The sequence below is a fragment of the Ursus arctos genome, chromosome X, assembly GCF_023065955.2.
Source record: "Ursus arctos isolate Adak ecotype North America chromosome X, UrsArc2.0, whole genome shotgun sequence".
Taxonomy (NCBI): domain Eukaryota; kingdom Metazoa; phylum Chordata; class Mammalia; order Carnivora; family Ursidae; genus Ursus; species Ursus arctos.
Window position 1 is genome coordinate 77697080 of NC_079873.1, and position 13325 is coordinate 77710404.

At 39.3% G+C, this 13325-nt stretch overlaps 1 protein-coding gene across 3 annotated transcripts in view; it reads left to right on the forward strand.

The window, feature by feature from the left end:
- CSTF2 (cleavage stimulation factor subunit 2) overlaps positions 1–13325 on the forward strand; it is a 25135-nt gene continuing 11810 nt past the window's right edge. The window contains exons 1-11 of one of the 3 annotated variants that reach the window (XM_026483552.4): positions 2–91; positions 1187–1265; positions 1599–1768; positions 2472–2608; positions 3081–3200; positions 3316–3453; positions 4748–4871; positions 9644–9706; positions 12062–12121; positions 12302–12388; positions 12768–12909. In XM_026483552.4, the coding sequence (XP_026339337.1) occupies positions 34–91; positions 1187–1265; positions 1599–1768; positions 2472–2608; positions 3081–3200; positions 3316–3453; positions 4748–4871; positions 9644–9706; positions 12062–12121; positions 12302–12388; positions 12768–12909 (1178 nt within the window). In that variant the 5' untranslated portion in view covers positions 2–33. Of the gene's footprint in view, positions 92–1186; positions 1266–1598; positions 1769–2471; positions 2609–3080; positions 3201–3315; positions 3454–4747; positions 4872–9643; positions 9707–12061; positions 12122–12301; positions 12389–12767; positions 12910–13325 lie in introns of all 3 variants that reach the window. The other 2 variants (XM_026483553.4, XM_026483554.4) reach the window with 2 other exon arrangements.

Here is a 13325-nt window from a genome sequence, read left to right on the forward strand (position 1 = left end):
CTCTGGCGCACCGGAAGCTGCCGGAAGAGAGCGATGGCGGGTTTGACGGTGAGAGACCCTGCGGTGGATCGTTCTCTGCGTTCGGTGTTCGGTGAGAGCAATTCGTGGAGCCAAGCATCGGGGAGGGACAGAAAGAGACAGGGAGCTGCAGGGAATGCCCCCTGCACCTCATGAATTGCTGCAGGAGCTGGTGGGTCGGGCTTGCGGCTCTACCTGCCTATCCTGTGGGGCGGCCAGTCTAGTGGACTCGCGGGCAAAGTGATGCTCCCTTCCCTTGAGGTCTCACAGCCTTTCCATGATGTGGCTGAGGAAGTTAAACTAGCGTTCAGCTTCTGTGCCTTTCTCCTTTCATGAGCTTCAATTATCGTCTGCAATCGAGGGCGCATGGCAACTGTCCCGTACTACTTCTCACTCCCTATCCCAGAATACAGATTTTATGCTGAGTGTATAGAACCCTGTGTCCACTTCCCGCCTTCTCATAAGGACTTTCATACTCTGCTTTTTACGGTAACATTTTAGTTCGATACTGGTAGCGGCCACCTGGAGTCTTAAAGTGGATTGTGAATGAATGAATGAACAAATGATTAAGATCTCGTCGAAGAAATTTTAAAGAGGATCAAGTCTATTCTGAGTAATCTTTTCAGATGAAATAAGTTTTTTTTAAGTACGTGTGGTGATTTTAAAGCACCTTTTGGAAAGGACATAACAAAACAGTTTAGAATAATTTTTAAACGTCCTCCACTACATTCATGGTTATTCTTTGAGTGTTTGTGTATGTGTAGAAATACGGACATAATGTGCCAGTTTTTAAAATACCAAATATATTGGTATTTTTAGTAGTTATCGATAAGACTTACAGATCTTCAGATAAATACCAATGCCAAAGTATTTATTTTCACCGAAGTTAAGAAAAATCATAACACTTGTCAGATAGGTCTGAGAACTGATATTTAGAAGTGCCTATACCTTTTATATTTAGTCTTAGTGGTTTATTTGTTTTGTAATTTAAGTCAGCAGACAAGATTGAAATGTTGTCTGAAATACCATGGAACTGGGATTGTAGGAACACTATTTTGAGGTAGTTGTTACATTTTCAATGATATAAGTACTGATTCTGTTTACTTTCTCACAAGGGAAGTAGGTTACAAACTCAGAATTTTAATATGTTTTCTATTTTCTTCCATAGTGGGGAACATTCCATATGAGGCTACCGAAGAGCAGTTAAAGGACATCTTTTCTGAGGTTGGACCTGTTGTTAGTTTCAGGTGAGATTCTCCTTTGACTACTTGGGGTTTTCTTTAAAATCACAAATTTGGCCCTTAGCAATAATAGCAAGGTTTTTACTGGTGACTTTTCATATGCATCCTTCTGTTTGTAACAGCTTTATTCAGGTATAATTCACATACCACATAATTCACATTTATTTTTACTAAAAGATACATTTTTTTCATTTAAAAATGTTTAAAAAAGTATTTTAGTGAAGCAGTCGGTGATAAAGTTATTTGTCTTACAGTGGACCAAATTAGAACATGGCCATGTTAGCAGGAATGCTATATGTGTATAACATTTGTGCCTGATACTTGGTTCTGCTCTCCCAGGTTGGTATATGATAGGGAGACAGGAAAGCCAAAGGGTTATGGCTTCTGTGAATACCAGGACCAAGAGACAGCACTTAGTGCCATGCGAAACCTGAATGGGCGTGAATTCAGTGGGAGAGCACTTCGAGTGGACAATGCTGCCAGTGAAAAGAACAAAGAAGAGCTGAAGAGTGAGTATAAACCTGATTGTATGCAACATGAATTAGTAAAGATGTAACAATGAAGATTTTTCCATTTGTGATATGTTTTAGCACCTGCTGAAATGGATAGCCACGTAGATTGACCCACTTGAGGCGCCTGCATTAGGGAAGTGTATATCTTTGAGAAACAAGGTAAAGTTGACTTTAGAAGTCCTTCAGTTGCGAAGGAGTTGATTTACAGTTGAAGATGAATTCAGGCTCACCAAGCCATTAGTTGCACTATGTCATTAGTTTACCACTGCTGTAACTGTTTGTCAGAGCTGTCATTGGTGGGATTACCAAGGCATTTCTGGATAATTTCAGTTCCCAGACATAACAGAGGTAACAGATCAGGAATTCCATTTTGTAATTAGCATCTTTTTCTATTATTTTGCTTCTGTTGTTTCACTTCTGAAATGACTTATCAAAGGAAATCAATATGTCTCATCCCTAATTTAGGTTAACGTTGTCCACCTATGTGATCCTAGTCCCAGCTTTCTTCTGAGAGCAGAAAATACACTCTTTCGCTTTCCTCTACAGAAATAAGAGACTTGCAAATCACTTACTTCTCAGTTCCAGAGAATTTAAAGTTATAACGGGTCCTGGAAAGAAAGCAGCTCTGGAAAGTACATACTTGAACTGATTTAGCTCATAATTTTGCCTATTTAACTTTTTGTACTTTCTTCCCGATCAGGCCTTGGCACTGGTGCCCCTGTCATTGAGTCACCTTATGGAGAGACCATCAGTCCTGAGGATGCCCCTGAGTCCATTAGCAAAGCAGTTGCCAGTCTTCCACCAGAGCAGATGTTTGAGCTGATGAAACAAATGAAGGTGGGAGGAGGCATTAGGTTAAGAGCAAATCAAATCACATCAAATTTTCAAGGAGTTCATTGATCAAGTGAATGGAAATAATTCCCTGAGCTCAAATATAAGGTGTGCCTGTTGACCACCATTTCTCGCACCTTCGATATGCCATATGTGCACAGCGTATTTTACATTTCGTGCAAAGAGCTTTCCATTTTTTGTACACAAACACAACTATACAATCTGGCTTTTTATGGCCCATAGATATCAGATGTAGATATTCAAATGTGGCTTTTCTCCTAAATGGTGGTATTACAGTATTTGAAATGCCTCTTCCTTCTCTTGTCTGTCATGACCAAAATTTTGTATGCTATGCAAAAACCAATGATAGCTTAAAAAGCTTCTTGAGTATTATATTTCTCAGATGAGAATGGCTCTAAATCACTATTAATTTCTAAGTACTAAGTGAACCTGATGATGAATCTGTTTATCTTCTCAGCTCTGTGTCCAGAATAGTCCCCAGGAAGCACGGAACATGTTGCTTCAGAACCCTCAGCTGGCTTATGCGTTGCTACAAGCACAGGTAGTGATGAGAATTGTGGATCCAGAGATTGCCCTGGTGAGTGTTTCTTATTCTTTTATAGAAACGCCACGGTAAACCTTGAGTGGGGTAGGAACTTCCTGATAGCTTTGTTAAACAGACAGCTCACAGATTTGTCTTTTCGTTTTTTTAGAAAATTCTGCATCGCCAGACAAATATCCCAACGCTGATTGCAGGCAATCCTCAGCCAGTTCACAGTGCTGGGCCTGGCTCAGGATCCACTGTGTCAATGAACCAGCAGAATCCTCAGGCCCCTCAGGCCCAGTCTTTGGTAGGGCTTTATCTCTTAACATTTCTTTTACCTGTTTTGAATGCCGTTTTCATGTGAGGAAAATATACTGAAAGAAGAACAGTCAGAAGCTGAAGATGATAATTTCAGTTCCCAAACATAAAAGCAATTTTCAGTTTGCAGAGTACATGGCATCCGAATGAATATAGATTTGGTGCCAAGTTTTTGAAACAAAGAGATCCTTCCTGTTTGTCCTTTTATATAGGCTAACTTGGTGTTTATGTGCATGTGTGGTACTATGGTTGGCACTTTGTTATTCTATCTCCATTGTCTCATTGAGTACTTACAGCAATTGTATGAGGTTGGCACTCTTACTATCTCCTTACCAGTGGAAAAAAGTAAAGCTTGCTTGCCAAGCATGACACAAAACTGAAGCCATAAGAAATCAATACATTTGAAAACTGAAAATTTCTGTATAGAGAAAAAGAAATAAAACCCAAAGACAAATGACAAATTGGGAAAAAGTATTTGCCACACACATGATGGACAACAGGCTGATTAAGAGTCCTTAGTCATGATCAAGAATGTTTATTGCCACATGATAATAATGAAACATTGAAACATCCTAAATATACATCAGTGGAAGAATGGGGAAAATGTGGTGTATTTATCTGGTGAAATACTCTATAACAGTTAAATAAATTACACAGGTCACCATGAATGACTTTCAAAAACCTAACTCCACATAGTAGTAAAGAGGAACTAGGATGCATGGTATTAACACAGATAACTCAAAAGTTACAAAAGTGAAAATAAGTGAATGTGGAAGCCTTCCCAAAGTATGGGATATATGTGTTTGCACATATCCCAAAAATGTGTTGAATGAGTTGCAAATAATGTTTAGTGCGTAATGATTTACATACAATTTCAAAACGTCTGTAAAAATTCTTAAGTGGTTGTCTTAAGAGAGGGACACAGGACACAATTGGGGAAGACTATAGGGAAGATTTCAAATATATACATTTATTTCTTAAACTGTATGTTTATTTTATTTTCTTAACAATTTATATATCTGGAATTTTTCATAATAAAAGTGTTCAACCTCAAGATAAGGTAAATGTAAACAGAACAGTAATCTGCCATTTTTTATCATTCCAACTGGAAGAGGTAAACAACTTGAAGTCAGCCGTAGGTGCCACAATATAGCCTCACAACACAGATCAGACTTGTCAGTCTCTGCTTTTAGACATGGTCCAACTTAATTGTGTTCTGTATAACCAGGCTCATCATGTGTATTGTCCAGAGATGTATACATACTGTTTTTCCCTTTGGTCAGGGTGGAATGCATGTCAATGGTGCACCTCCTCTGATGCAAGCTTCTATGCAAGCTGGAGTTCCAGCACCAGGGCAGATACCAGCGGCTGTGACGGGACCTGGTCCTGGTTCCTTGGCTCCTGGAGGTATGTTTCACTTAGTCTCCACCATTTTGGTATTTTGCTAAAGTTTTGTTGTAGCAAATGGTATAATGTTGCCAAATTATTATGTGGTAATGAGATCTCGATATAAAATTAATATACAGCTAGGAAGCATATATCCTGGGTGGAGGAAATAGTTGATCTCATATAGAGAAAGCAGGGAAAAGGACCACAAAATGGAAAAGTACAGTAGAACTTCCAAATTAACAAGGGGGAAATGAAAGCCAACAAAGCCAGCAAATAGAGGGAAAAGGAAACAACATTGTGAATTAAGTAATAATAAACATAATGTAAGGAGGAGGGAATAAAATCTCATATGGTCGTTATTCTGTTAAATGTGAATGGACTGAATTTTCCCACTAAAAGCCAGACTTAGATTAGGTTAAAAAGCACATTAAAAAAAACACACAAAATACATAGTCACATTTGTTATTATATTCAACAGATATGAAATTGCATTTCGTTAAATATAATCAGACCACACAACAAAAGGAAAAAAGAATTTTTAAAACTGTGTATTTTGATTGAAAGTATATATATATAGGAATTATTGAGTATTGCTATTATGCTTGTAGCTTTTTGTCATTCAACAATCATAACTAAAAAACTCATGAGAATAGTGATTCCCTATATGAAACTCCTGTATGAACACATGATATAATATTTAAAGTTTTTTATGCAACATATTTGCCTCTTGTTAATTTATCTAATCTGGGTTAGATTGACTACAACACTACTCAGAGCATAACTGAACCTAAATTGTTCTGTTTTGTAGAGAAACTGGTCTACAGAACTAAGTTGACAAGGAATAGAGGAAGGAATTTTAAAATAAATTTCAGCAAACTCATGATTTTCGTTTATCTATAGAGTAAATATCTTTAAATAAAAGAAATGGATTCTGTATTTTATACATTTTTGAGTTACAGGTGCCTAACTTACCTTAAAATATCACAGGTTGAAATGTGGCCATACTACACGAGTATGCAACCCATGACATAGGCAGCTCATAACGTGAGTTGAAAACCACCCAAAGTCTTCTGTATCCTGTTCAGTGACACAAGTGCCCTGCTCATGCACTTGGATGTCACAGGAGTATCAAATTGCTATAAAAGTTTCTAAGTGTCTGCTCTCCATTTCTGTACTTACATTGTCATGAATTGTTAACATACAGTGCGTGGATCAGCATTGTCTGCACCATACTTTGAGTACCTTTGTACTAATAGACAAAAAGTAAGTAAAGGCATTGAGGAATAAAGTAGTGGAAGCAATAACCATGATTTATTATGGGAGGTTTATGTCTTTTGACTAGAGAGCACACTTTTGCCCCCAAATGACCATGAACAGTTAAAAAAAAAAAAACCAAGAAAAACAAAACACACACACACAAAAAAAAATATGTACTTGGCCACAAAATAAAAACAAGTTTAAAAGGTAGCGATTTTACAGGCCATATTCTCTTATTATAAGCCAATAAAATGAAAAATAACTAAAAGGTGATGAAAATAAATTTTACTTGGAAAAATAAGGAACATACACTAGGTAATCCTTGAATTAAAGAGAAAATAAAAGGGAGATTTATAAATCATCTAAAAGACAACAAAAAGTAGTGTACTTTATACAAAAAAGTATGGGAAATAGTGAAGGCAGTACTTAAAATGAATATCTTCAAATGCCTGTGTTATTAAAGAATAAAGGAATTCTACTAGTTTTAAAGAATTAGGAAAATAATTTTTTTAAAGAAACAAGATACCAAAAAGAGGAAATTAATAAATATAGAAGTTGAAAGTAAGTATGAAAGGAACTTAAATTACTGGATTTTCAAGTGGTATTTTTTGTGAGTTTGTAGCATTTCTATTTCTGAAGTTATAAAAACATCACTCATATTTTTGAAATACCCTGTACAAAACTCATTGACAGTTGGTGAGAAGGGGAAACAGCCTAGTAGAAAAGTAGGCAAAGAAAATGAGTAGGCACTTCATAGAATAGCTAAATTGTGGAAGGAGCCGAGATGCCCTTCAACAGATGACTGGATTAAGAAGCTGTGGTCCATATATACAATGGAATATTACTCAGCCATCAGAAAGAACGATTACCCAACATTTGCAGCAACATGGACGGGACTGGAGGAGATGATGCTAAGTGAAATAACTCAAGCAGAGAAAGACAATTATCATATGGTTTCATTCATTTGTGGAACATAAGACAGCAGGGAGATCGGTAGGAGAAGGAAGGGAAGAATGAAGCGGGGAGTAAACAGAAGGGGGAATGAACCATGAGAGACTATGGACTCTGGGAAACAAACTGAGAGCTTCAGAGGGGAGGGGGGTGGGGGACTGGGATAGGCCGGTGATGGGTATTAAGGAGGGCACGTATCGCATGGAGCACTGGGTGTTATATGCAAACAATGAATCATGGAACACTACATCAAAAACTAATGATGTACTGTATGGTGACTAACATAACATAATAAAAAAATTATTATTAAAAAAAACTACCTAATGAAAGAAAAAAAAAGCAAATCCAAATGGCAACAAAAGCAAATGCATTTGTAGTCATGGGATTGCAAGTTAAAATACGAGATTTCACTTTACTTATACCCATCAGACTAGCAAAATTTCAAAGAGAGATGACACTATTGGTGGGGAAAGTGGTATCATAAATTGCCAGTGGACACATGAAGTGTTTTAGCCTTTTAAGAAAGTAGTCTCACGTTTAAAATTCATGTACACTTTGATCCACCAATTCCACTTCTGGGAAGCTAGCCCATACAAATAAAAGTGCCATCACGTGATAGTGTATAATATGAAAAATTTTGCCTGTTGAGTCCTTCTGCCACTGCTTTCCTCAGATCCTAAGTCTTTGTATTGTTTTAGTGAATGGTCTGAATAAGTCATAGAGTGGTTGGTGGTTAGAAGAGACCTTTGAAATTATTTAGACCTGTGGTTCTCGAACTTTAATGTACATTAGAATCACCTGATTAGCTTATTAAAGCGCAGATGCTGGTCCCCTCTGCCAGACTTTGTAATTCAGGATTGGCTGGAGGACAGGGGCCCATCGGTGGCTCAGAAGGGGCGACGGGGAAAACTAGAAGAGCACATGTGCCCATTCGAGGCCTGAAGAGTCTGTGACGGTGAGGCTTGGACATATGCATAGGCATATGTTAACTTTATCAAATCACTTGTTCAAAATCACAGTTACTTAGTAGTAGGGGTGGGGCTAGCACAGGTTCAGGTTCTTAATCCATGCTCTTCAGTGCCTGGCATATTAAACGGAGTAAGAGAATATGATGGGGGCCGCCTGGGTGGCTCAGTCGGTTAAGCATCTGCCTTCAGCTCAGGTCATGATTTCAGGGTCCTGGGATCAAGCCTCGTGAGCCCCACATGGGGCTCCCTGCTCAGCAGGGAGTCTGTTTTGCCCTCTCCCTCTGCCCCTCCCCACCGTTCGTGCATGTTGACTCTCTCTCAAATAAAATTTTTTAAAAAGAGAATATGGTGCGTAGTTGATCTTTTAGTTAAGTATTAATGAACTGCAAACAGCTCAGCTTGTCTTTTCTCCCTACTTACAGCATAGCATGTATATTTCTTTTGAGGAGAAGAGAATTATTGCTATATAGAAAGGACGAGACAAGGACTTGTGGTACATAATTATTCTTTGTATAGCAGTCCTCCTGTCCCAACTGGTTAGGGTAGAGCAGTGGTTCTCAACCCTGTTAGACCCTGGGGCCTCTTTTCATAACATATTTTGCAGTGATTTTTTTTTTACTATCCTGAAATGAAATGCACAGATGTAACCTATTTAACGTGATTTCCCAAAAAAAATATAATGCCCTAACTATAATATAAAGGAGAAGTAAAAGGAAATTAACCTATAATAAAAAATATTTTTAATGCGCAAGTGTTCAGGCACAACTACACAAGAAACCAAAAGGTAGCAGTCAGATGCTTGCACCTATACCATCAGTGTAAAAGCTACAGATGCAGACAAATACAGGTATGTTTTTTTGGCAACTCGAATACCAGAGGGACTGTTGATACTAGTGTTGTGATCTTCTCAAATGGTGAAAACTTTTGGTAAAGTTCTTAACAAAACAAAATGCAGTACCTGTAATTGACTCACTAATTGTATTTCTGGAAGATTGAGTATATATGTGTACAGATGTAAATAGGGAAAAGAGCTTTTTTTTTTTTTTTTTTTTTTCCAAATACGGCAGACTTAGGTTCTAAGTTCAGCTGACTGTAAACAGGTCTTCATTTGTGTTAACGTTCACCAAGACATTTGAAAATTTTGCAAGACAAGATACTTCTGGATTTTGGAGGACTACCTCAGACATTGCAGGGCATCTAGTATCCCCGTTGGCTTCTGGTTAACTGCCAGCCATGCCCCATAATCTTTTCACGACTAAAACCCACATATTTACAAAATACCCTGGGAACAGTCTTGCCTCCTCTGGGAGGAGTTAATGTGGGCAAGTGCCGTTGTTCTCCTATATCACACAGAACTGCCAAGGTTTTAGTAACCAGGGAGATTAAGTATTCTCATTTAACTCACTTTTCTGTCACTGAAGCCTAGAGTTTACTAACAAACTTTACCTTCTGTATAACTGCATTGTTTAGTGGTAGTTATGATCTTTCTTTGTAGTTTCTGTCTGTGCAGAAGTAGGGGAGGCAGAAGAAGGAAATTTGTTAACTCAGCCACTGTCCTAATTTTTTCTCCACTGTCCTAATTTGTGTTTTTCTTTCCTTCCCTTTATCTTCTAGGAGGAATGCAAGCTCAGGTTGGAATGCCAGGAAGTGGACCAGTGTCCATTGAGCGGGGACAAGGTAAATAAATCTTAATATCTGATTAATGTGGACTGGACTCGGACATTTTGTATATCTGCATTGTCTTAGTATGGCAGCCACTAACCAACCACATGTGGCTATTTGAATATTAAATTAATTGAAATTAGGTAGAACTTAAAATTCAGTTCCTCATTCACATTAGCCACATTCCAAGTGCTAAGTGGCCACATCCGTGGTTATGGCACCACATACTAAGTATGGCAGATACAGAATATTTCCCTCATTGCAGAATATTCTGTCGGACAGCACTAGTCTAGACTTTCCATCTAGTGACTCAGAGCCTAGCTCTACAAGAATCAATAAAGCAAATGGATCCTTTGTTTCTATTTAATGTGTATCACCTTTTCATAATAGTCTAATGATACTGCTGACATGTTCTCTCTCACTCTGTGGATATCTGTTGACCAAGTAAGGAATTTTAATAATGAGCCTGTAACATGTAGAAGCCTAAATCTAAACCACAGAGAAAACTGGGAGGGGATCAAAGGTCTGTGAAGCCTACTTGGTAAGCGTATGTTGTACTGTGGCAGTAACACTGGATACCACAGCAACAGCCACTCCAGAATCTCCAAATTATTTCCCTCTGTTGCTGGAGTTTGAAGAAACAGAAAATGCAGTGGTTTGGTTGAAAACAACATTAAGAGGAGAGAGAGTGAGAATACCGAAGGAACTAACAATAAAACTGAGCACATAATATAGGCCAGGCAGTTTAATTTTCATAAACAACTATGTGAGTTAGGGGGCAACACCCTCAGTATTCAGGTAAAGAGATGGAAGCTCAGAGTTTTAAGTTACTTATTCAAGGGCCTGTGGTAAGTAAATACTGTTGAGTGACGTGGAAAGGACTTGGGGCAGTCATCTCTTCAGCTAGTAAGTGGCAGAGCAAGATTCTGAAGTCTCTGACTAAAATCTTCCTCTTTCCAAAAATCCACACTGCCTCTATTAACTTCCAAAAACACTCTTCAGTGTCTTCTGTTCTTAATTCATTCTGTCATCGTGATGAGAAAGAACTCTTCTGGGCAGCACAGAGAAGCTGAAGTTACTTCTTAGCACATGGCCTACAAGTAAAACCCATTGTTCAAAAGCAAAATATTAAGATAGAGGCCTATGTACTATATTCCTCGTCTACGGTTTGTCCATTAGGGTTGGTTGCAGAAGTGACAGACCTGATCATCTGGTCAGATGGTTGGCAGTGGGATAGGCTCTTGACCAAATGCCTCCTCTAAGCAGCCTGTGCTTTTGTGCTGTTGTGCCCCCATGCCCTTGACCACTCTTAGTAGATCGTGTGTGTACCCAGAGTATTTCTGCATTAGGGAGAAGGCATTGGGGTTCCAGTCATATTTTTCTTCTTCCCAAGCAAGCCATCAATCAACCAAACTTTAGCTGTTTAATATATACTTCCACAAGACCTCTTCTTTCCTGCTCTAGTTCTCTTCTCCTCTCTGGGTCAAAAGTGAGCAGAGGGAAATGACTTGAGTTTTGAAGGTATATCAGGGGTGTCTTCTCGAAGAGAGAAAGTGAGATGAGTTTTCTTTTATAGTTTTTGTTCAGTACCCAACAGAGGAAGCAAGGATCTTTGCACTTGTACCCAGCTTTCTTTCTTTTCCTGGAATCCGTGCTTCTTACACACATTTGTAATGGTGAAAGGAGACAGAGTAGTTTAAGAAGACACTTCTTGCCTTCTGCCACCTCTGTGGTGTTGGCACCCTTGTCATCTCATTAGTCTTTGTCTGCTGTTGTCATGGTGTCTGGTTGTTACCGGAGGCTCGTAGTGGCAGAGTATTTTTTGAGGGGCAGTATTCTCTTTCTTTGTCTAAAGGTCATTCGCTGCATTTTCTGTAGAAATTTTTGTGCTTTAAAATGTGGCAGAAATAGTACAGTGCACTTCTGTTATGGGCCTCTTCAGAATAAATCTTGCCTTCCAGATTCAGTATAATCTCTTTCATGTTTTGCTTATGAAAATATGTTTATGTTTTTTACCTAACTAGAGATTCAGAACTATACTTTTTGTATTTTGTTTCTTTTCTTGTAATGGTATAAGGAGATTTAGGTGGACTCATAGTAGCAGAAGTGAAAATTGAAAGTGGCTGAGTAACATCAGTGGCCTACCTGTTTCCCCTGAGGAGGCAGTCTCATCACAGCAGAACAGCTTCAGATCCCAGAGAAGCGACTATAGTTTAGGAAGATTTTGTAGCCTGGGGCAGGCTCCTAAACTCTTGGCTTTTTAACTTACATGTGTAAATCTCCAGTGTCTGTACGTGTATGATCCTGTGTGTGCGTGCAAGCTATTTTAAGTGTCTGCTCTTTCTCCTTTTGAACTTACTGCTCACCTAGGAACCCTACAGCACTCGCCCGTGGGACCCGCCGGGCCTGCATCAATTGAGCGAGTTCAAGGTACCCATTGTATCTGCGGGTTTCCTTTTGCTTGTGGTGTTCAGGGTGGGACGTTGAGAGGACAAGGGCTGCTTGGCAGTCATCCTCACGTTCGGAACCCAGAAGGGTAGTGTTTTGGGCTTTTGTTTTTAAATTTTTTCCTGTTGGGGCCACAAGCCTAAGATTGACCTCTTCACACAGGGCAGAGAACATGGATGATATGGGCATCTGTCCGAGGCTGTACTCCCTCCCTACTGGTGTCAGGAGGCTTGGATGGAATAGCAGTCTGTAAGGAGACAGCAGGTTCTTGCAGAGCCATGGCAGTGTTCACATATGCCAAGACCCTACCTCTCTTTTTGTGACTCTGGTCCTTGAACTAAGATTGATTATAAGGAAAACCAGGAGCATAAGTTTCTTCCGGTTGCAGTGCTAGTCCTTGGCAGGTTGCTCCCCATTTTGCTCTTTATGTAATTCCATCCATACCTCTGACATGGCACAGATTCTGCCTACACCCTGCTTCTGTTCTTGAGCTGCAAGAGGAGTCTGCTGTGGTGAGGTTTCACCCGCTCTCAGGTGTCTGAATTATGTTGTCAGTGGTATATAGAGTCATTTCTTGTTTCCTTATGTGTCCTTCACAACAGTAACTCCCGGTTTGTTTCCCTGTCAGTGCCAATGCAGGACCCCAGAGCAGCTATGCAGCGTGGGCCCTTGCCTGCCAACGTCCCAACTCCTCGAGGTCTGTTAGGAGACGCTCCAAATGACCCGCGTGGAGGCACTTTACTTTCTGTAACTGGAGAGGTAGAGCCTAGGTAAGCACTAACGTAGAAAGGAAAAGGCTGGGGGAATCAGAATTTTCCCTTGCTCCAAGAACACCGTGTTTCTATACCTGTTTGCCTGCTTCAGCAGATAAATAAATATTCATGGCCACTGTCCAAGACTAAGGAAGCACTTCTTCTTGGACAGAACTATGTCTGTTGAGTATGTCATTTTGAATGACCCATGGCTACCTGAGTCATCTTTAGAAATCGGAAATTCTAGCGCCTATCTAAACAGGAAAAACTGTTGCTTATCGATAGTGGCAATATCAGTAGTAGCAATAATAATAAGATAATGATGGTTGATATTAATGGAGATCATGCCTCCTCTGTGCTGTACTTCACTTAGATCATCTCATTAAATCCACACAACCCTGTGAGATTGATACTAATATCAGTCCTGTTTTACA